General features: G+C 33.7%; 4 protein-coding genes across 4 annotated transcripts; 1 reads left to right on the top strand and 3 right to left on the bottom strand.

The window, feature by feature from the left end:
* The first annotated feature begins 5,569 nt into the window (after positions 1-5,569).
* Positions 5,570-23,816, top strand: LOC109082579 (ras association domain-containing protein 4-like). The gene is made up of 13 exons (XM_042769109.1): positions 5,570-5,712; positions 5,825-5,889; positions 9,890-9,960; positions 12,852-12,939; positions 13,029-13,104; positions 19,727-19,872; positions 21,005-21,075; positions 21,297-21,457; positions 22,316-22,417; positions 22,494-22,545; positions 22,638-22,759; positions 23,077-23,174; positions 23,256-23,816. The coding sequence occupies exons 4-13, from the start codon at positions 12,884-12,886 to the stop codon at positions 23,344-23,346; spliced, it is 975 nt and encodes a 324-aa protein (XP_042625043.1). The 5' UTR covers positions 5,570-5,712; positions 5,825-5,889; positions 9,890-9,960; positions 12,852-12,883; the 3' UTR covers positions 23,347-23,816.
* Positions 6,901-9,454, bottom strand: LOC109082578 (C-X-C motif chemokine 9-like). Its single transcript, XM_019097435.2, has 4 exons — positions 9,282-9,454; positions 9,042-9,174; positions 7,709-7,786; positions 6,901-7,125 (listed from the first exon to the last, which is right to left on the bottom strand). The coding sequence occupies exons 1-4, from the start codon at positions 9,352-9,354 to the stop codon at positions 7,044-7,046; spliced, it is 366 nt and encodes a 121-aa protein (XP_018952980.1). The 5' UTR covers positions 9,355-9,454; the 3' UTR covers positions 6,901-7,043.
* LOC109082577 (C-X-C motif chemokine 9-like) lies at positions 10,139-11,951 on the bottom strand. Its single transcript, XM_019097434.2, has 4 exons — positions 11,882-11,951; positions 11,087-11,210; positions 10,913-10,996; positions 10,139-10,766 (listed from the first exon to the last, which is right to left on the bottom strand). The coding sequence occupies exons 1-4, from the start codon at positions 11,934-11,936 to the stop codon at positions 10,661-10,663; spliced, it is 369 nt and encodes a 122-aa protein (XP_018952979.1). The 5' UTR covers positions 11,937-11,951; the 3' UTR covers positions 10,139-10,660.
* On the bottom strand, positions 16,761-18,101 carry LOC122147253 (protein DEPP1-like). The gene is made up of 2 exons (XM_042769110.1): positions 17,948-18,101; positions 16,761-17,358 (listed from the first exon to the last, which is right to left on the bottom strand). The coding sequence occupies exon 2, from the start codon at positions 17,355-17,357 to the stop codon at positions 16,965-16,967; it is 393 nt and encodes a 130-aa protein (XP_042625044.1). The 5' UTR covers position 17,358; positions 17,948-18,101; the 3' UTR covers positions 16,761-16,964.
* Positions 23,817-24,085: the final 269 nt, after the last annotated feature.

Here is a 24,085-nt window from a genome sequence, read left to right as displayed (position 1 = left end):
GCCATCCTTGTGCAGTTCTGATATCTATCTATCAATAAATGAACTACCAATAGAGAACGTTGACAATCAACAAATGCTCTAAATTTTGACTTTGACCATGATTTTGACCATGAAGGGCTCAGCTTTGTGGGTTTTAGTGGAATGTGCCTGCAGAGTTCTTGGCATTTCGACTGCTGCAGGTAGGACTGCGTCTTTGCTGTTCTTTTGTAGGCCATTGTTTCACTGAAAATACTATACCTAACCTTGAAATATATATATAAACATCTCTTACATCAAGGAACATGCATTAGCAGCCATTGCAATATTTTACCCTGTGATGTTTACAATTCTGAAATGTGTGTTTTCTGCTCATTAACCAACATCAAAAATGTAATTAATTTAAAAGTAGTAAAATAAAGGGACATTTGTTCCATTGTTAAGGTAATGGCTCATTTAATTTGAAATAGAGTGTAAATGTACTGTATGAGTATGGATGAAATACATAACAGATTCCTATGTTAAGTCCAAGAATTACATAAACATTGTTAAATGCTACTGCAGTCATTTACGAAATGCTTTTAACAAATGGTAAACATTTTATAGTAAACCAAAATAGTAAACCAAGTAAAAAAAAAAAAAAAAAAAAAAAAAAGTTTTATGGGATTCAAATATTTAGATGTTTTTGTTTGCTTTATTGTGCATGATCTACAAATTATAAGAAACACATTTAAGGGTGTAGAATAATGTGATTATAAATAAATATTGTTATTAAATACATGATAAGAATATTAAGAGTAATTATTTTTAGTAATACAAAAAAAAAAAAATCCAAATTCTATCAAGTATTTTATTCACAAACCTCAAATAAATGTTTTAAATATGCTTAAAGATTTCCACATTTTGCCATATGCTTTGGATTGCTCAGGGAGCTAAAAAAATCTCTCATGCTGAATTGTATTTTTTTCAGTTATATTTATTTTTGGTTTGTACATTGTACATTGTTTTCAAAATCAGCACAACAACTGGCCAAAGGTTAATTTGCCCAGCAGTGGTGTGTGGCAAATCTGACATCTAGTGGCCACAATAAAAATTGCATCCCATTTTTGTGAAAATGCCAAAGGTATGTGTACACACACACACACACACACACACACACACACACACACACACACACACACACATATATATGTTTATATGATATATGTACTGTATGTATTATACATATTACATATTATATTATATTACCAGTATATTATATTTAAAACACACCGATTATTACTTTTTACATTAATTACACATATGCTTCAGAATATTGATTTTGATTGATATGATTTCTGAATGTTAAGTTTAATGTGAGTGTTGTGATTGTATCCTCATTGCTTTGTGCAGTGGGTATAGAGGCTCAGAGACAGGAGGATTTTCAACAGCTTGGCCATCTATCTACTGTGAGTATCAAAATGGTACACCTTTGTATAAAGGGTGCATATTAGTACCTTAAAGGTACATATTAGTACTCAAAGTGTATGTCCATAAGGTATGTTCAGAGTGTTCATATGAAAGTTCTCTGACATGCCTTAATGTCAGATTTTTTTTTTTAATCCTGCCTCACACAGCCACAGTGTTTGTTTATTATTATTATTATTATTATCATCCAAGTTACTATTCTGTATTTGCAATTATTCTTTGTTTTATGTATTTGTTACTGCTACTGTTTAAGTTAGAATTTATTTCAAGTAACAAAACTGTTTTTATGGTTTTAGTTAATGACAGTAATTCCGGCCCTTTTACAATTGAATTGTTAGAATCCACCTACAGTGCACACATGGTATTGGTATCTGGGTCAATAGTGTTGACTTTAGCCGAAGTCATTGCTTTTGACGCCACTCGTAGGGTGGTGTAAGCAACAGAAGGATGTTACACAAACAAACAGGTGACAGCTCATCATCCTTATAGGGGCATGATCACTGAAGGCCACAGTCATTCCATTTCTAACTATAGCTGGCAATACAGTAGCGCCTTTTTGGAATTACACACAAATGGAGGCAAATGGGCCTCTTTTCCCAGATTATCTGATCTTTCCGGGCTCACAGCCAAACCAGAGAGGTTCTGCATGAACAATGGGGAGATATTTCCATTGGGATTAAACATTGTGGTGGTTGTTCACATGCATGAACACCAGAATACCATAAACAGCCAGGAAGTTTATGATCAAGTAACTGCTAAATGGTAATTAATATCTAATAAAAAGCATAAAGGGAAAGAAATGATTAAAGTTTACAAGTATATTCTCACAAATTGATTAGACTGTGAATAGCGGGAGTTACATTTGAATCATTTATAATAAAACCAAGAACATTAATAAAGAAAACAGAGTTGATTTATTTTTTTATTTTAAAGTATGTTTTGGTATCTCTTACTGAAATATTTGTACTGTTTTTTTGTTTGTTTGTTTTACTAACAAAACGTTAGATATTTTATAAACCATTGCTTTACTTCTGTTTGTGTTCTCTACAGGCTGTCATCAGTGGTCCTGATTTTTGGAAGTTGCCTATTTCATTGACACTCTGTTGGCAATGCGCCTTCCGTATGTTTAATCAAATTATAAAGTAATCATGTAATTGTGCTTGTTATGTGATCATCTGTGGTATTATTACATTATTAATCAATGCGTTAAAATAATTAATTTCTGTGTTTTCTTGTTTGGGCTGTCCACCCACATGGAAGATTTTCATTCTTTGGAAGAAGATGGTCAAAGTTGGGGTTTTTCAGAAGTCTCTATAATACACAATGATTTCTTTGATGTGTTTCCTGCATCCAGTGCTTGTATGGCATGCTGTAATACCAGGTGCTTCACTTTATTGCGTAAATTATATATTTAAAAAGTAAATAAATAAATAACACATTTAAAGAAATGATAAGAATTATTGTAAAACAATTTAAATAGATAAATATCTGCTAAAAGTTATTTCTGCATATTTTTAGGAATACACAAGCATTCAGATGACCTTAAATCATTATGACTTTGTGAGATCTATAAAAATAATAACTTTTAAAGATTTTGATTGGAAGTCAAATAGTTTGTAAAAAAATACCCCAAAGAATATTATGGACATACATATAGGTTAACTAATTAATTATAATTATATAATTATTATTTTTGTTGTTGTTGTTGTTTTTGTTCACTTATTCGTGTGAATTTTCAACAGCCATTACTCCAGTCTTCAGTGTCACAGGTTCACAAATAATTCTAATAGTGATTTGGTGCTCAAGTAACATTTCTCATTATTAATGTTAAAACATTGATAATGTTGTTCTGCGTAATATTTTTGTGGAAATCATGATTTTATCATTTTAAAAGAATAATATTTATTTGAAACAAATTTATTTATTTTTCTAACAATATAAAAGGCTTTAATGTCACTTGTTTTGGTCAGTTTAATGCATCCTTGCTGAACAATGAAACTGGTAAAACTAAATACATTGTAAAAGCATTAAGTCACCTAAAAAATTGCTTTATAACATTTTAATTAACTGGTTTTGTTCAAGTATAATGTAATATGACTGTAATATGAATGAATATATATACCGGAATATCTATATATATATATATATATATATATATATATATATATATATATATATATATGCTCACAGTCTTTTATATCTTTCTTTTACAAGATTTAGCTCCTTAACCTTTGCTGTTAACACTGTTAACCAAAGAGTTGCTTTTTATTCCGGTCTGTAACCTTAAACCTAGATCTCTTGCATCCAGTCTCCATACGTCAATACAATTAAGAGATTCCATTCATCATACTGACCCAGATGAGAGGGTTTTCAGCCTAAAGACTGGACAGCAACCCCCCAAGCGTTATTCCTCTCCATTAACCTCTACAGATGACTTCAACATCCTGAATACTTGAGTATCAGGATATGCTGCATTCATGAGTGTTGTTCTTGATGTACTTCATGGAAAAATATTCAATTACACAGTAAATAAATTCTTTGTGTTGTGAGTCTGTGTTAATATGTGTGAATCTCCATTTGCTAATGGAGAGTCGCAGATGGGCACTGTTCAAAAGAACTGGAATAAAAAATTTTGAGAAATATATTTTTTTTCAGAAATATAAAAATCTATTAATAGGTCATACAATAATGTTTTCTACACCAATAACTATACAAAATAGTAAATTTAACTCAAATATCTAACCTCCTTTATCTTCTTTGGCTTAAAAATGTCTTCCCCAATACAAAATGTATGCAGTGGGGAATACCCTTAAACCCTTGTGCTTGGATTATGTATGTAATCATATAATTTAAGTAGAATTTAAAAAGTTGTTCTTTAGAATTTACAAAGGTTTTAGCGCTCTTATTTTAGCATTATCTATGTTGTTTTAGATAGATATTTTGACTGAAGTCACCATTAAGATGATTAATGTAACCCTTTGGTGAACTTGGTCCCTGTTCAATATTTTCTGTTTGTCTCCACACAAATGAATACCAGAGTGCAGTTTTGTGTACATTTGTGAGAAGTTAAGTTTATTTAATGCATGTTTGAGAGTCATAATTTTCTTTCCATATTTAACATTATATTATTATCTTCTCTAAATTTGAGTCAATTCAAATTAAGTCGAAACAATTGTATTTTAACACAAATCTGAAATCTACTTACAGCTAGCTAACCTTATCCAAAAAAAAAAAAAAAAATCTGTCATCATTTACTCACCCTCATGTTGTTCCTTTTTCCGAGGAACATTAAAGAAGATATTTTTATAGTGGAAGTCAATGATCACCAAAACGGTTTGATTACCATTATACTTCAACGTAATTTGCAAAGAAATTCATGTAGGTTCAGTAAGACACGGGGGTGAGTACATAGAATTATCATTTTGGGGTGAACTCATTAAATTCACTCTTTGTGAAGTCCACAGCTGAAAGACACTATCATTTAGGCTACCATAGGCCTACTTCTCAGTACTTTTCAGTTGACAAATTTACTGACTGAAATATTTTTTTATATAGGCTAGTATTTAAGAAGGAATATAGTAGTTAAGTAGGGTGTAGGGTTTACAGTGAAGTATATACTTTGTTTCTAAATTCATAAAAATGTTCCCATATTTGGTTTATATAATCATTTCCCTTCCCAAGGGGGAAGAATCTTGGCAGCTCAAAGCATCTGCTTCCTCAAATATTTTATCCGACCTTTCGGTGTCATATTTTCCTAGATGGTATTCTCAGACTGAGCTAAAAACAGGAAACTATCTTGTATTGCTTATAGTCGCATACTTCAATGTTAATCCTTATACATTTTAACTAAAGCATTATTTTAGTAAAAATCCCCCAGTTTAATGAAGCTCTAATATGACAGGTGGGCCGAATGCAATTTAACGGCAACCTTTTATCTGCAGCTTAATTGTCTCGTGGTTCTCGCAAGACTAGTGATAATTATCTCACAGACATGCTAATAATGGTGTGAACGGTCCCGGCGTTTCCCAGGGCAACAGCAGAAGACTCCCGCCCACGGACATCTCTGATTGGCTCCTGTTATCAACGGAGGGTCAGATTGGTTTACACAGCTGGCAGTCTTCTCAGTGAGCAGTGTTATTTTGACCGTCTATTCCCCATGGAAGCAGCAGGGTGAACTTGAAGTGGAGAGTGGAGTGGAAGATAAGACGTTGTCTTAGAAAACAGCTGGGTTCCGTCGGCTCTTACAAAGGAACGGCGTTTCATGAGATAGTAAGGACAATATATGCAAGGAAATAGAAAAGATGTGTTCTCTAGACAAAAGTGCATTATTAATGGAAATGGTTTCATTTAAGATGGGTTTTTTTTCTGAATAATTCTTCAGGTGAGCTGTATGAATTGCTGTCTTTTTCTGAAGGCTTCCTAGGCTTCTTCTGAAACTGTTCTCAGGTAGGCCTACATGACTTTATGCAGCAGGCAAAACAAACTGTACTTGAGTTAACCCTCTGACAAGAGCACATCTGCACCAGGTGTGTCAGAATTGTGATATTTTCTGTAATGTGTTTCCTTTTCATAATGAAAGCAAATCAAAAATAGCCTATTTGAAACGTATGTGTTTTGCCTGTGTCTTCCAAATCTTCTGCAAAATGGTGACACAGAAATCCAGATGTGGATAAGGACTTCAGAGTGTCATTTCTTTATGCAGGTGCAGAGCGTCTCTAGATGTGACCCCTTGTTTTTAAATTGGTCTAATGCATAAGTGGGATTCTTTCTGGTAATCACAGTAGATAGTTTTTTTTTTTTTTTTTTTTTTCCTTGAAAGACGTTTCTTGCCATGAGACTAAAGTGACATATTTAATAATTAATGAGAGGGGTCAAAGACAGAGTAGGGGTTAGTTCATAGAATATTCAAATTCTTTTCCTTCACTGAATAGAAGGCTTTTTGATGATTTTATGGTAACACTTTTTTTTAGGGTCTCTTAACTAGTTGCTTATTAGCATGCATATTATTAGAATATTAGCCATTTATTAGTCTTAATTAAGCACATATTAATGCCTTATTCTACATGACCTTATTCTACATTCCTAATCCTACCCAATACAGTACCTAAACTTAACAACTACCTTACTAACTATTAATAAGCAGCAAATTGGGAGTTTATTGAGGGAAAACTCGTAGTTAATAGTGAATAAGTGTTCCCTATTCTAGAGTGTTTCCGATTTATTATATGTGTTGTTATATATGTGTATTTGTATTTTTAAAATTAAATGTCAGATTGCTTTCTTTTAAATACGGACATAAAATGATATAAGCTAACTATCACATTAATTGCACAAAACCATGCAAAAACTTATATAACGTTTTATTAGAAAATAACAGTACAAAATATATATATTCCATTTACAAATATATATATATATATATATATATATATATATATATATATATATATATATATATATATATATATAAATTCTACATCTACAAAATTCCATCTACATAATACATATATCATTTATTTATGCAAATAAAGGACAGGCAGGGTAAATGACAAAGTACAGGCACATAGTCTTTTTACACAGAAAAGGTAAAGATTGTTGAATTAATGCCTCTTGGGCTTTTTTGGTCCATTCTTCTTCTTAAACTGCAGACAGACCTTCTTCCTCTGTGTGTTGAATTTAATCCTGGACAACAGAACAGTTAAAGGGTTTAATGATTAGGGAGGCCCGCAAAGCTGAGCAAGAAACACATGTTCTCAACACTAAATCAATGCACACCATTAATAGCAATGTAAACACCTAAAATTCACTAGAGACCATATTTATCCTTACTCAAACATCCCTGAAAGCATTAACAACTACATTTAATTTGTATAATGCAAGGCTTCTAGTGCTGCATATAGTAAGTATTTTTATTTATATTTTAAAAAAATCATATTACTTTAAAACATTATACAATATTTGTATGTATTTGACAATATTATAAATGTATTAATATGCTGTTATAGCTTTTGTACCTATATGGTGTGCAGAGAGAGCAGCTAGTGAATCTTTAGAATGAGTATTTTCATGATAGTATTTGGTTCTGCCACAGAGTGGCAATGTTGTTCACTTTATTCAAATTAAAACCCTATATGAAGTTTGAAATCAGTGTGCGTAATTCACACTTTTTCACTTTTTAATATTATTGTTTTATTATTTATTAGTGTATTAATGTTATAATCAAATGGTTTGCAGCGTGATCAGAGGGCAGCTGTTGTTCACATACCTTCTCCAGCATCTTTGTAGTTTTTTCCCCTGCTTGGACTCTGGATTTAGGCAAGTTTCTTTACCTGACATCTGGAGTCTGTGGAGGGAGAACAGTGTGTTTTTAAATGTGTGCAAACCACTGCAAGCTATAAGATCCAGCAACATTTGATCTAAGGCATTTACTCATGCCAACTTTCTAAACAAACTTCATTTGAAGTCTTATATTAATTATACCGAAAATTTATTTAAAAACCTACCCGTACCACTCAAATTAGAAAACGTTATTACAAGCTTACCATTGTGAATCGAGCTAAAGTAAGGCGATCGTTTTGAACTCTGGCTGGTTATATACTTGCTCAAAAATTGATTTTGGATCATTTTTAAACAAACAAAGTTAAAGACTGCAGCTTTAAAGGTGAATACAGGTAAAGTGAGACCTTTTAGTTTTATATTTCACATTTCTTCCTTTTTCCTATTTGTTGTTTTCTCTGAGGCTATTTAAAGTAGTATTTTGTGAGGGGTAAGTCAATTGGCATCAGAATATCAATGAAAAATTAGAAAAAATTGTCCCACTGCATCAGTTTTCACTAGATTTTGCCATAAGAGAGCTAATATTTCCAGTTTCTTGAGGAAGAATTCAGTGGTATTCATGATATTTATTCACATCATGCCCACTCATGCCAAAATTCAAATGAACCTATTCTAATGCAAAATTGATCTTGTCATGGCTTGATTTTGGGCTTCCCTCCAGATACATTATCCCAACTCGCGATATGCCTCAACGTGACATGTTGTGTAATATACTCACACACAGTTAACAAATACATGGATTGCAAAATGTCCAGGAGGGATATAATTGCATGTTAATTATTACAGTTTTATAGTTGTAGACTACAGTAAAATACTGAATTGAATAGAATAGTACAAGATTTGCTTGGATATATATTAATATATATATATATATATGAAGATATATATATATATATATATAAATATATAATTTTTTTTTTTTTTTTTTTTTTTTTTAAAGACAGTAAAACAATCATAATTGCATCTGGCCAAGACAGGCAGTCACCAAGATTTTTTAAAAATGCTAAAGAGCAACATCGACATAACACATTTTGTGTTCCACATGAAAAAAAAAATCATGTGAGTTTTGAGTGACATGAGGGCAATACATGAATTTCAAGTTTGATTTCCACAAAAGTGTTTTAGACAAGAAATACTTTCTATGAAAATGTATCAAAGGTACATATTTTTCGGAAGCTGCACATAAAATCCACTCATCTCATACATCTAGGGAGCACAATACATTCAGATACATCTGAATGAGAATGATGCTTTGTACTCACATGATTTGAACCTTGTTGCAAAGAGGATCTCTCTGTATGATCCTGTAGTCTGCAATTTTTCTCCATTGCACTGAGCCAGTTTCCTCAACACACTCACATTTTTCTCGAATGGATATTGCAGTGGCCCTGTTATCTAAAGACAAATCCAGAAACATAAAACGATGTGTCCCATATCACCTCCATGACCAATATCTGAAAAATCTGTAAACTGTCCTGATAAGTATTTAAACGCTACTGTACCTCTGATGAAGTGTGAGCAGACTGAGATTAGGAAAAGCAGGCAGATGCTTGCTTGCTGAGTCCTGAAAGCCATTTCTCTAAAGCTGCGGCATTCACAAGAATGTCTCTCGATTGTGTTAGCACTAGAGTGTGGACAGAACTGTCCTCTTTCTATTCCTCACTTTCCCTCCTTCATGCATTTCCTGTTTTGCCATATTAAGCAGGATCAGAGTCACGTGATTTCAGGTAAATGCTTTGAGACAGGAGAGGTGATTTCTCAACACCCATGTACCTACATTGTGTAGGTTATTTTTGTTGTCTGGAATGCTATTGTTTATGGTTATATTATGATTGTTATGGTTTTATGGTTAAATGCTTCAGAAAGTTTTTATTTGATCATATACTTTTCTGTATCCATTTAGGAATATTTATTCAAACTGAAGGTCTCCCACACATCTGCCCAATGATTTCCAAGACATTTCCATAACTTTTATTCATAGATTTATACTAATAACAAGATTTGATACACATTCTGTGCATGTGTGTGTGTGTGTGTGTGATGCAAAGAAATTGGCCTAATGGTTAGAGGGTTGGACTTGTAACCCAAAGGTTGCGTGTTTGTGTCTCAGGTCCAGCAGGAATTGTCATTGGGGGGATTGAATGACCAGCGCTCTCTTCCACCCTCAATACCACGACTGAGGTGAGACCCTTGAGCAATGCACCAAACCCCCAACTGCTCCCGGGGAGCCACAGCAATATGGCTGCCCACTGCTCTGAATGTGTGTTCACAGTGTTTGTGAGTGTTCACTACTGTGTGTGTGCACTTGGATGGGTTAAATGCAGAGGCAAATTCTGAGTATAGGCCACACATCACTTCACTCACTTTTCATGTGGTTTATGTTATTATTATTTAAAAAGACTGAATCAACCTGACTGCATTAGGTTATACCATCAAAAGTAATATATATATATATATATATATATATATATATATATTCCTATGTATATATTGAACCTCTGTAACATGATTTGACATCTGTTATATCTGATATTTATAAGAATATATACATTTAAAAGAACAATATATAAGAATATATACATTTATAACAATTTATAAGACATAAGTTTCTTCAGACTGGTCAGTACGTAAGACCTGCATAGGGCTTAACTCATCCCTGTAAAACACATCAAGGTTAGAAGCTGTCTCTGTTGTTTCATGTCTTCATTAAATGGCGTCCCTTGGCCTCCATAGACATGTGCACTCCTCTGAATTCAGCCTTTTCTTATGTCCTTGGCTTGTAAATGTACAGCAGTGCTAAAGCACTTTGCACAGGCTTTGAAGAGTATTCTCTCTTGTGGATCTCTTATGTTCTTTGCCTCAGTATCTTTAGTATTTGAGGTTAAGAGGTGACCTTCCTGGATTTAACCTGCTTCCTGTTTCTTTGCCTTGGCTTTTGATCTTGTCGGCGTATGCATTTTTTGCTGTCCTTGCCATCCTTTTGCATGCTGAAAAAAACAAAAAAACTGTAGAATCAAGCTCAGCAGATTAAGACATGTAGACCACCATCATATTTGGAGATGTTTGGAGTGTGTGTTGTTTAGATAAGCTGTGCTGTAGTTTAGAGACTCATTCAGTAATAACACTCTCTTACCTTTGCCAACATTTCAGCAGTCTTTTGCCTTGTCTTCCTTCCGGACTGAGACACACGTGACTATTATTTTTCTGCAGTATAACTCTAATGAAAAATACAGAGAAATAATAAGACATTTAAATCCAATGGTGCATGTACATTTAGAATCTAATGAAGTAAAATGTATGAACTTACATGATTTCATCCTGTAAACAGCTAGGTCCTTTTGGAGTGACTTTGAAATCTGAAAATGGTCCCTTGATTCTTATTTTAGCCTGTGGACACTGACAGGTCTTTGGAATATACTGACTCTCCACCACTGTATTTAGAAGAACAGAAAAATGTAAATTATTAAACAGCCATGATGTATCAAAAAAGTTCAGTGTCAGTAAGATTTTTTTAATAATAATGAAAAAGAAATTAATAATTTTATTCAGCAATGCATTTAAATGATCAAAAGTGACTGTAATTTTCTATTCATTAAAAAGAATCCTTAAAAAAACTATCACTTTTTCTACAAAAATATTAAGTAGCACAAACTGTGATAATAATAAAATAATAATAATAATAATAAATGAATGAGCACCAAATCAGTATATTAGAATGATTTCTGAAGGATCATGTGACCCTGAAGACTGGAGTAATGAAAATTCAGATTTGCCATCACAGGAATAAATTGCATTAAAAAAGTAAGTTTAAATTGTAAAATATTTAACAATTTTACTGTTTTACTATTCAGCCTTGGTGAGCATAAAATACTTCTTACAAAAGCATTAAAAATGTTTCAAATGATATATAGACTTAAAATAACTTAATTATTATTATAATTAAAATAATTTGTAGTTAAACTTGTACAGCTTGTTTTGCAGAGATGTTAGAAGATTTAATTTAGTAGAATTTTGCCAACGCAGGTATAACCCAGCAGGTGCTCAGTTACTGTTTTAGTGGGTCTGGGAGTCTACTGTAGTTCATCTGTTCTGATCCACTCACCTGTTAGGAGGATGCCAAGGTTGAAAGCCAGCAAAGCATATACTGTCAGCGTCATGTTGAAAGTGTTTCTGTGTGTAAGTGCTCAGTGGCCCGCTGTCATTTTATACTCCTTTTGAGGGACTTCCCAGCTCTTGTGCCACAACTGGAAATTCCAGTGTTTTGTCGTTACTCTCATGGGATCAAACCATTTGAACACGGATAATAGAGAGTAATTTCCAACATCACACTACTGTAGGAATCTTTAAAAACTTGGTCACATGTACATTAAGCAGGCTATGAGGAATTCCTTATTCACATTTGACCCAAAAATGTAAATTCTGTCATTATTTTCTCACCTTCATGTCGTTCCAAAACCATATGATTTTTTTTGTTTGTTTGTTTGTTTTCACTGTTGAAAGACTTCTGAAGCCATATGTGTAGTTTATTATGTGGACAGACTCAAATTTATTTTCACAGAAAATATCCCTACCCTTAAAATGGAATCTCAGTTGCAACCATGTCAGATTCAAAAGTGCCAAGTCAACATCTCAGACCAGACCACCAGTGAATAATTAAAGTAATATGGGCTAATTTTATAGTGTAATTTTTTCTCTCTCTTTTGGAGCTGGTCAGATGCATTCACCATGATTTGCATAAATTTAATTTTTACTTTTTATCCATCGAAAAAAAGTGATTATTCTATGACCTTTCAGAAGGTCTGAAAACATGTCATTACAAGCCTTACGGAAAGATTACACATTCTGTTACCTGTAGGACCATGTGATTTCCCCATATTCCTGTGATTATGTTCACTTGGTATTCCTACATAAGATTCATAGGGACATTGATTCATTTGGATCATGAATATTTTTTAAAGTCACATTACACATGGTATGTCTCTATTCCCTGTTAAGCACACACTCATTCTTTCATATTATTAACTTTGACTCGTTCTCCTTGCTTTCTCTCCCATTGCCTTGCTCTTCTATAGCTAAAAAAGCATTTCTATTGAGGAAACCCACTATGGATCCTGACAAGACCTCCTGTGTGAGGTTGAATGAGGAGAAAGTAATTGCAAAGTAAGAGTTCCACATTTGATACACACTAAACATTAGAAACATGCCTTTTAACTAAAAACTGTTGTTGTTAAATCATGTATCTTTTTCAGGTCTGATATTTTGTCCCTTCTTAAAACGTATAACTGTTACCACGAGGGAAAAAGCTTCCAGCTTCGGATTCGTGAGGTATGTTAGGTCACAGAGAGTGAAAATAACTGTGGATCTAAATCAAAACTTTTGTTTCCTGGTTAATAGATCTGATCTGGCCAAGACTTGAGTCAGAGTGTGTCAAACTGCAAAACAAAAAGATTATTGTCTTAGAATAGGAATGTGTGACACTGGAATAAATCCAAGTGCACCATTCTTAAAAACACTGATTAAATGGTCCTAGATGACACGTGATTGGCAGCATTTTTACGCATAACCTATCAAAGATTGAACTATAACATCATTAGAGATATAAATTATGAGCTATCATTATTATATTGCTCTGAAATACTTATTGTGACTTAGTTATTTCATTTATAATTATACTATATATTATGATTTTATATACAGTGCGTGCATAATTATTATGCAAGTTTGATATTCTGATCATATTTTATTTCCAAGCACATTTTACAAATTCCAAACCACATCAATCTAAATAACTATTATTAATTTTTCTTTAATCATTTATAAATGACATATAATTGTCTATGAAGTATGAAAGTGAAAAGCGCCTCATATTCAGGCTGCATAATTATTAAGCAGGTTTTCTTTTAACGATAAATTGAGCCAAAAAGTGATTTAACTAAAACTGAAAAGTCAAAAATTATTAAATGGAGAAGGGAAGAATGTAATACTAATGCAGTACTAGAAATGGCAAAGTTATGGCATGACCATTGGAGAGGGAAATGCTCATTAGGTCAGCAGAGTCAGACAAAAACAGGTGGAGAAGAAAAGACGCATTAACTGCAAAATAATTAAAAATGAATGTGAAGAATTAGGTGAGAAACCACCTTTAGTCTCCAGTTCCACCATTTTCCAGAGCTGCAATAATTATGCATGCACTGTACTGTGTGTGTGTGTGTGTGTGTGTGTGTGTGTGTGTGTGTTGTGTGTGTGTGTGTGTGTGTGTGTGTATATGGGTATATATATATATATATATATATATATATATATATATATATATATATATATATATATATATATTTTTATTTATTTATACATAAATAAATCACATTATAATAATTCAAAATCTATATTACTTTGTTAAAGAAAAAAATATGTGCCTTTACATATCTATTGGTCAATGATAACAAAAAACTCCCTTTATCCCTTTATCCGTTTTCACAATGATGACCCTTGCAAGGTCATGGGAAAGATGCAATCATTTACTAAAAAAGCTACACATTATTACACTCTATTTCTGTCAGTGAACATGACCAAGAGTACAAACAAGCTCCTAATAATTTCCAATTTTATCTCGACATGTAACTTAAGTTTTTTGTAATAGGAGGTTTGTCTGATCTGCCAGCAAACAGGACACAGTCTGTCACATTATTATGATCTGTTAAATCCTTTATAGTCTCTGGAAAATCCCTGCAGGCTGCTTGTGTTTTTAGAATGAGTTTGGTCAAATTTAACCTCAATCAGTATGAATGTGTGTGAAAATACTTTATACGCATAATATACTTGCAACTAAATGCCATCAATGGAACAAGAAGTGCTTTATTCATAAATGTTTTTTTTTTGTCCATAAAAGTTGGGTGTGTGTGTGTGTGTGTGTTTGTGTGTTTTGCAGTATGTGTTGTCTTTTTGTCTCTGTGTGAGTGAATGGTTTACATTAAAATTGTATGTTTGTTCTGAATGAAGGGAGTTCTTGCTCAAACATTTCTTCAGCTTACTGTTACACGTCCCTTTTTTATGTATTATTTAATTTTTTTTTTGTATTGTTGATTCTGAATCATTTACATTTGGCAAAATTCCAGGATCTAAATGATGACATGCCTGTGATGAAAAACCTGTTTAGTAACTCCACTGAGTAACTGCTCATAGAGGGCATTAGAAAATTTGTTTTTCTTTTTTTATTCAAGACGATCACATGAGGCTGAGTCACAGGTATTGTGAGAATGAACTGATACTTCCATGTAATAATATCTGTTTGGAGAGAGAAAGAAAGAGAGAGAGTACAGAGTACAGAGATTGATGAAAGACACATTGCGTAATGTTCAGGGAAAAGTGAGAGTGCTGAAAGAAAATGAGTTAGTGATTGATTGCAGAAGCCTAGTAAAGTAAGTATTCATGTAGCAGGGGATGTCATGCTTCGGATCCCCATCATGATAGTGTACTTCTTAATGGACTTAAACCAGCAACTTTCTATGTAGCAGCCCTGTCACTATGTTGCATCAGTGTGAATTAATGTGAGTGAATTAATAATATAAAATACAATATATAAAATGAAGATGATTTATTAGTGTCCGGTTAATTTTTGAGGACTTTGAAAAACATGATAGATTACTTTTTCCTTTCTCCTTTTCTCCGGGTTATTTTTGAGGACTTTGAAAAACATTATAGATTACTTTTTCCCTTCTCCTTTTCTTAACTTTTAAGTTGGTCCGCGGCTAACTACGAGATAACGAACGAGATAAATTTAGCTAGTTTAACAGCCTAACCTACTGTTCATAAACTGCTCCATCCAGAGGTTATAGGAAACATTTCAGTGCAAAATCATATTGCTTCGTGGTGTTTGTTTAGACTTTAGTTTTGAGAGTTGAGAGATTATTTTTAGACTCCACCCACAGTCTGTTCACTGAGCTTCTGATTGGACATGTTGTGTGCAAAAATGTGACTTTACACAACTTGCAGAAGTCGAGGTGCACCAATTCTGGGAACATATTTACAGTCAGTACAAGTAAAATCTGATCACTGGAATTGACATTTCGCCAACGTTTTGCATCAAATCCATGAGTAACAAGTCATACACGAAAGCATGAAAGTTTTGTATTTGCTTTTGTAAGCAATTTCTGTAAAATAACCTGTATGTAGCCTACTATAGCCTATATATAAATAGACAGAAACTCATGTTTACACACATTTTCGATTATTTTCCCTGTCCTTTCTGTACGGTTGGTCATGGACTTACTGTGTAATTATTTTGTTATTAATTATTGTATCTATGGACGAGTTTTTAATGATGGGTTTATTGTGATGGTAATGGGTCGAAAACACTAGAAGCCACTAAAATGAAACTAAAATCTACTATTATGCATATGCATTATATGCACTAATATGCATTACGTATTGTAACATTTGTATGATTCATGATGATACTACTAAAGAAAACACTTATTATCAACATGTTTCCTCCGTCTTCAGGCGGCAGGTCAGAATCATAGCGTTCATTGAGCACCCTTTGCTTGTTGTGTTTAGACAGTGCTGTAAAATTTTAAAGTTACATGCAGCCAACAGACGACGCTCTTAGATTCGGAAATGGACTTAAAAGGATAGTTCACCCAAAAAAGATTTTGTCATAATTTAGCTACTCACGCTCATGTTGTTCCAAACCTGTACGGATTTCTTTCTTCTGTTGAACACAAAAGAAGATATTTTGAAGAATGTCAGAAATGATGACAGGATTTTATTTTTGGTGAACTATCCCTTTAAACTTAAAAACTTAAAAACACACGAAGGTAGATAGATAGATGGATGGATGGCTAGATAGATAGATAGATAGATAGATAGATAGATAGATAGATAGATAGATAGATAGATAGATAGATAGATAGATAGACAGACAGACAGACAGACAGACAGATAGATAGACTAGATAGATTTTAGTAAAGGACACATAAACAAAGTCAAAATATATTCTTACATTTTATTTTAAAAAAAGCAACTTAGAAAATCATGACTTTAACAGCATGTAAACATTTGAATATTTGTACAAAAAGTCTGTTCAGACAATAAATTAAGAAGTTCAGTTCATGAGATCCTCGACTGAGTTCATCCATCACTCGTTGGGTATTATCCTCCCCATCAGCATGTCTTTACGCTTTGGCTCATTAGAGTAACCACAAAGCAGCAGGTGCAATGTCAGTCCTGCGTAAATCCTCTCCGTGTGACTGTAAGTGCGTCTGCGCAAACAACCAGTCCAGTGGGTCTTTAGTGCCGTGGTCCACCTGACTGTTGAAGCTCACCATGACCTCGTCCAGACCCAGAGAAGCGTGGCGGGGCTGCAGAGCCCGGGAAGTGCTGCGTGAAGTTGAAGTAGAGCCCACATGCTTCCCCGCAGGCTTACGCCTCTGAGTCCTGGATATCCTCAAAGGACCACAAGCAGGCTGGGCAAGTTCTTTGATGGAGTTCATGTATTCCTCCAGGGACTGCGAGAGGTCCTCGTGGGACTCTGTTATTGTCGGTAGAGGAGCCACAGACAAAAGTAATCTTCCGGGTTTCATCCTGGAGAGAGATGAGACACAGTTAGTTATTCATTCAAATAAAGGTTCCAATTATTTTTATTTTATTTTATTTTGCACCAAGGCCATATAAGAACAAATTTGTTTTGTTCCCCAAAGGACCTTTATAGTATGTGGCCTATAGTTTTTCTTAGAGTGAAAAATGTGTTAAAAATCTTACACACTTTTCCACTACGAAGCACCAATTTTGGTTCACCAATGAACCTTTCAATGATCAGTTCTTAGAAACATTTTTCTTTGTGTGAAGAACTTTAAAAAAAAAAATCTAAGGAATCTTATTCCATTGTCAAGAAACTTTTGTGGAATGGAAACATTCCACAATCTCAAATATAAAGCATCCAAAAGGGGTTCCCAATTTTGGGTACCAAAAGACCATTTTTTCTTATTGTGAAGAACATCTTAATATTCTAAAGAACCTTTTTCCACTGCAAAGAACCCTTTGTGCAATGGAAGCTTTCCATAGATGCCAATAAAGAACCTTTATTTTTTAAAGCGTGTATAATGACATTTGAAAATCAATAAATGTGTAGGTTTAATGAACATATATCATTCAGCAAATATCTCAAACTTACCTGTAGGACAAGCTTGTATGATCACAGTGCTGATTGTTGTGCAGAGGTTGTGTCTGAGACTGTGTTTGGTTTGATCTGGTTTAGAGGCAGTGCTGCCTTTTATAAGGCCACGGCAGTAAAGGACCGTAAGCCAAGGCTAATGACACTAAATTTAGCTAAGCTATGACCTTGCATGCCTGACAGGAAGAGTGTGTGTGCTGAACGGAGAGTAGAGAGGAAGCTGACCAATGGGACCCTGCCGCAGCTGTCCTGAATGTTTACATTGCAGAAACAATGAGGCCCTGGGAGCACTTAGCCCTCCACCTACATGACACTTGACTGCACTCACTCACAATTACAACAGCTCCTAACCCCATTACAATATTTTATTTTGGTCACAGGTTTTTGTTGAAGAACAGGTCCTCAGAGATCCATTGGGGAAAAGTCTGGTGGGCTGCAGCTCTGACCTCTGTCTTTCTTTGTGAGTGTGTTGAATGATTATTTAGTTAAAGAAAAACACAATTCTCCTGTTGAGGATTGAACAATTGAGAATTAAATAAAGTTCTGTGAAATCAGAACGTGAATAGCCTAGGACTGAAATGAAATGTTGACACAAGTTCTTTCATCTATATAGGCTAATTATGTAAATGTCACCATAAAGGAGTTTGTGGTTTGTTGAATTAATATGTCACTGTGGAGTTTTAAGTTGAAATGCAGCTGTGGTAATAATATTAGATGTAAATTATAATGTTCACATGTGAATTGTGTTTTCTCACCTCAGATTCACCTTTCAGCTAAAACCAAAGTTATACAGTAGAGCTAAGAAAGGTGCTCATCAAATTAGGTTAAATCCTTAAAAAAAAAAAAAAATTGAAGGTTGTGTTACATGATCTGCTACAACTAGTTATTTTAAGTAGCTGTCCTGAATGTTGCGGTTTAATCTGTGTGGTATATTTAGCTTTGTCAAATGCAGTAGGAAGACAGTATTGTGGTTTGCATGTGAACGGAAGAGAGTAATCTACTTTGTTGACTTAGGCCTTGATAGGATTAAGACTGTGATTAAGTGGCACGTTTCTGCTTAAAAATCTGCATTCTATCTATCTATCTATCTATCTATCTATCTATCTATCTATCTATCTATCTATCTATCTATCTATCTATCTATCTATCTATCTATCTATCTATCTGTCTGTCTGTCTGTCTGTCTGTCTTACTATGTGATACGTTTTTAATAAAACGTTTGAATAAAGGGTGAAGCCATCACAGGAATAAATTACATTTAAATATATATATAAATATCAGTATTTTGTAGTATAATAAAATTTCACATTATTACTATTTTTACTATATTTTTGATCAAAGACTTATTTCAAAAACAAACCCCAAACCTTTAAACTGTAGTCAACTGTCATATGTCTTGTCAATTTGATTAGATAATGTTAGTATATTTCCTTATGTACCAACTGTGGCCTATATTACAGCACTGTAACTTTTTTCATTTATCACTTCTGAGAGCGATATTTATATATAAATATATATATTAACTTACAGTGAATATGACTGAAATAAAAGCACAGCATTGTTCAGAACCAATCTCTCCAATAATACATTTGGTACATGTGCTTTATTGTTGTACTCCTCCCAAAGTGGCTTTCCATAACTCCACAGCCTCCAATTGAATATCTGCAGTTTGCAACTGCCATTTCAGCACGTACACTTGAAACAGAGCTGAGACACGAGCCAGCAGGATTTCCTCCATCTGACAAAAGAGTTAATGATTATTATTATTATTTCTTGCAGGAGGAGGGTGAGCTGATCGTGGAGGGTTTACTCAACATCTCCTGGGGCCTGAGGAGGCCAATCAGACTCCAAATGTATGATGACAACGGGCGCTTTCGATATGCCTGCAGGGGTGTGTGGAGGTCGGAGGGCTCAGAGTCCAGCAGGTGGGTGGAACTGCCTGTGCTGCTACACCACACCCAGATGTGTCTTTTCCTTCATTAGGTCATACCTCCATCTGTTTCTCTCATTACCTCAGTCACAGACGTCTCAAGACATGAGCCAGGATTTGATATGGGTGTAGGGCTTTTTTGTAGGTTAAATGGCTGCTCCTTTATCTTTCTCGGTCAGCTCAGATTTGATCATACTGTCTAGATGCTGTGTACTTTTCCTAAAACCCAACAAATTACTTTGAAATTTGATGCACTTTTGTAATTCTGTAGGTGTTTATGACCTGTGGCCACTGTTAGAAAGTTTTGTTTTGAGGAACATTTTGACATACTGTGTGGGTGGAACTAAGTGAAAGCTGCGGTTATGTGGCATTTTCCTCTTTCACCCACAGAGGAACTGGTTATTCAGTGTCCTGGGCTATTTCTTATTCTCATGTGCAGCACTCTTCTCTATCATGGAAATTTTAATCAGCTCTAATGTTCAAAGCTGCAGTAACCTTGATTTGATACTGTGAGCAAAAAGATTTAGCACATTAGGATAAGATGACTCACATTGTGCTAGCAGTTTATACATGTAAATTGTAATATTGTGTAGCAACAACAGATAAATCAGAGTAATCAGAGGTTTCTTTTTCCAATGAAAGATTCCAGTTACTCTTTTTAATAGAAAATCACTCATTTAAAGTAAAAAATATTTACATGAATTGAATTTTTAAGTTAATTATTGGCATTTTTCAGGGTTATTGTAATTAACTAAAAGTAAAACTAAAACCATAAATAATGTCCCTATGTCCCAAATATTAGTAACATTTAAACATTTAATTTAAATTTTAAATTTTCCAAATGTCAATAGACAATAAAACTCATAATATGTAAAATGATCTCTTGAGATGGACAAACTAAGTTTTCTAAAAGTTACATTTTTCCTTTTACTTAACCTTTGATTAATATATATATATAATATATATCTATATATATAATATATATATATATATATATATATATATATATATATAGATATATATATATATATATATAAGCTATTTTTGACTGACTCATTCATGAAAATTCTTTTTATAAAGCTTAGTTTTCCATTATGTATTTATAAATGTGTTGTCATTGTTTACAGGAATGAAAATGCTGAACACCAGTTTTGTTCAGAGCCCAACAACAACAAAATCAGTGCCTCACCTGCACCCAGTGAGTATGAAAATGATCCATATCTCTCCACACACAGTAAGGAAAATCTTATCAAAAACTTTATTGATTTGTGTTGTAAAATTGACAGCATTGGTGGTTGTTATAGATTATATTTTTTAACTAAACTAAATGCATATCTAGATGTTCACCACATGTTTCCAACACATCAGTGAATGCCTCATCTTAATATTTGCCTGCTCTTGTCTCTGGTTCTGCTGCAGGTGTGGATGGTGCTGAGGACGATGCCCCTCAACTGCTGAGAACAAGAAGTGACGCGAGCTTTGTGAATATCCAAAGAAGATCCAAAATCCACAACACTGCCGATTCACAGACGAGAAAAAGACACCGCTTCTCCATCAACGGCCATTTTTACAACCACAGAGTAATTTAAACACAGCCTTTGTGTTAAGTCATTTTTACTTTAATATAATAAAAAGCACAGTTAACCTTAGTGCACTTGAATAGTGACTATCTATAAAGCTTTCACCTAGAGATCAGCTGGGCAGTGTCTCAGATGGAAGGCAGGAATGAGTTGGAACTCCTCCATGCTCCAAGTTCAGGACAATAGTACAATAGTGCTCATTGAAAGACAGCACACCCTGTGTTTGGCAAGGGGCCTGTATTCTCATAAAGTGCCACAGCAGCATCTGCGATAGGAAGTGTCCGTCGTCTAAGTGTTTATGTTGTACATCAGTGTTGTGAGATGGATGCAGGTGCTGAGAGGCAGTGTTTTCCTGTTCAGGCCTTCCCTTTGGCTGCACCATGTGCTTTTATTATCAGTTGTCACTTGCCTCTCATAAATGGTCCTTTAAGGTCATATGATTTGGCTTGGTGCCTCAGCAGAGTTAGATAGATCGATAGTATTTCGGTAATATTCAGATATTATTTTTTTATGTTTTTGATTTAATTTGATATATATTCTGCTTTGATTTTAATTAGTTAGTTATGCTTTTTTTAGTTATAAATTTTTATTAGTTACAGTATGTTTGTTTTAATATAGTTTTTTATTAATTTTATTTCAGTTAAAGTTTTACTTATACATCAAGTAACTTATACTTTACTTATACATAGTACTTCAAGTTACTAAATGAAATAATTGTCCGTTGACAAAGATAAATGGATGTTTTTTCAAATCTCATATGCCAAATTTTACACTAACTGTGTAACACATAATTGATGAAAGATTTCACAATTAATTATTGCTGAAATTTATCTCCTTTTTTGCACATTTTCTTTACAGACATCAGTTTTTACTCCATCATATGGATCAGTGACTAATGTGCGAGTGAACAGCACTTTGACAACACAGCAAGTTCTTAACCTGCTTCTTAATAAGTTTCGAGTAAGTTTACCCAAATTCAGCTGAATGCCACAATCTTTTACTCCTTGGTAATTCCCTGTTCTGTACTTCGGTACAGGTTGAGAATAAGGCAGATGAGTTTGGCCTCTACCTATTCCACGAATCAGGGGGTAAGGCTTTGCATTCTTAACTTTATCTTATTTTTAACAAAAGTCAACTGAACTGCAGGTTATAATATTTTTTCCCCATCTTTTGTCTTTAGAGAGAACAAAACTTAAGGACACAGAATATCCTTTGGTATCTCGTCTGTTGCATGGCCCTTGTGAAAAAATCGCCAGAATATTTATTATGGAAAAGGACCTTGGTGAAGAAATTACATATGATGTAAGTATTTTGCACATTTGTACAGTTCACAATAGGTCATTCAGAACGTGCTTTCCCTGGCAAACTTACATTATGTTGTTCAAATATAGATACAGTAAACAATAGTCACTTCCAAATGCTACGTATCAAGTCTAATTTTAGGATCCTATCCTATAGGGACTAACAATAGCACAAATATTTCAATTGCATACTAAACATTCATTGTAAAATGAAAATGTTGATGCACATGAGCAAGTTCTCTGTGCTGCTTTTGTTAACATTCAAAATATTCTGTGCTTTTATTTCAGCGGTTAATGCATTAATGCATTGTCTTACAGGTTGCACAGTATATTAAGTTTGAAATGCCTGTTTTGGACAGTTTCATCAAGAAATTGAAAGAGGAGGAAGATAGAGAGGTTTTAAAACTAACAAGAAAGTAAGTTTCACAAAATTCAGTTTCACAAAAACAACACAACCATTTATTCATTTTAACCTGTTTTACTTTTGTTTTTCACAGATACAGTGCACTGAGGTCAATGATATTACAAAAATTGGATGGCATCTCTAACACTGAAAATTATTTGAAAGAAAATGTGCTGACAGTTTAGATCAGAGGCATCTTCTCTGTTGTACAGTCAACAGCCGTGAGCCACAGATTTCTAGTTTTAGGTTTTTCTGTTTTGGTGAAGGCATCAGTGCAATAACTAGTATATATTGTAAAAAGCATAGGCTACTGTAAATAACAACTAGTAATTAGCAACTGTAAGTATTTTTTTTACCCACAATTCTCAGGCATTACAAATTACATAGAATGTTATTTTATGATGCACTTATGCTCCATGACTTAAGACAACTTTTATTTTCTTTTTTTAAAACATATTTTACGTGTTTCTACAGTACCAATATTACCTTTTATACATTTTAAAATAAAACTAATATATGAGGAATTCTGTTCATTTGGTCTCATGTTTGTTTTGCTAACACACTGTACAGTGTCATGTGAACTTTGTACTTACATATAGAATATCTTGTTTATGACACCTTTAATAAATTCCAGCAGACTTTGGACAACATTAAAAGTCAGTCTGCTATTATCATTATATTTAAAATTGATGCTCATGAACCTATTCTTACAATATAATCTCTAAGTGCCTTATTGCATTATCTCAAATCATTGTTTTATTGCTTGAGAGAAAAAAAAAGTTGTTTCCCTCATGTTCACAATGAGCATTTCTTATTGTTCTTTGAGTGACCCATGCACTGAGTCAGTTCCCACGAGCTATAAATGCTCATGTTTTTGAGAGTAAGACATGAAGTAAGTGCCTTCTGGCTGGAGTGCCCACACAG

Source organism: Cyprinus carpio, chromosome A13, assembly GCF_018340385.1.
Source record: "Cyprinus carpio isolate SPL01 chromosome A13, ASM1834038v1, whole genome shotgun sequence".
NCBI classification, from domain to species: Eukaryota; Metazoa; Chordata; class Actinopteri; order Cypriniformes; family Cyprinidae; genus Cyprinus; species Cyprinus carpio.
Note: the sequence above shows the minus strand (reverse complement) of the source record. Positions and strands in the feature narration are given on the sequence as shown.

Coding starts and splice junctions, on each gene's coding strand:
- LOC109082578 (XM_019097435.2), bottom strand. CDS start 9,354: ATGGCTTTCAGGACTCAGCAAGCAAGCATCTGCCTGCTTTTCCTAATC. Junction 9,175..9,281: donor CTGCTCACACTTCATCAGAG/GTACAGTAGCGT, acceptor ATTTGTCTTTAG/ATAACAGGGCCACTGCAATA. Junction 7,126..7,708: donor CTACAAAGATGCTGGAGAAG/GTATGTGAACAA, acceptor TCTGTTGTCCAG/GATTAAATTCAACACACAGA.
- LOC109082579 (XM_042769109.1), top strand. CDS start 12,884: ATGGATCCTGACAAGACCTCCTGTGTGAGGTTGAATGAGGAGAAAGTA. Junction 13,105..19,726: donor TCCAGCTTCGGATTCGTGAG/GTATGTTAGGTC, acceptor TATTTCTTGCAG/GAGGAGGGTGAGCTGATCGT. Junction 19,873..21,004: donor GAGGGCTCAGAGTCCAGCAG/GTGGGTGGAACT, acceptor CATTGTTTACAG/GAATGAAAATGCTGAACACC.
- LOC122147253 (XM_042769110.1), bottom strand. CDS start 17,357: ATGAAACCCGGAAGATTACTTTTGTCTGTGGCTCCTCTACCGACAATA.
- LOC109082577 (XM_019097434.2), bottom strand. CDS start 11,936: ATGACGCTGACAGTATATGCTTTGCTGGCTTTCAACCTTGGCATCCTC. Junction 10,997..11,086: donor TGTTTACAGGATGAAATCAT/GTAAGTTCATAC, acceptor ATTTTTCATTAG/AGTTATACTGCAGAAAAATA. Junction 10,767..10,912: donor CTGCTGAAATGTTGGCAAAG/GTAAGAGAGTGT, acceptor TGTTTTTTTCAG/CATGCAAAAGGATGGCAAGG.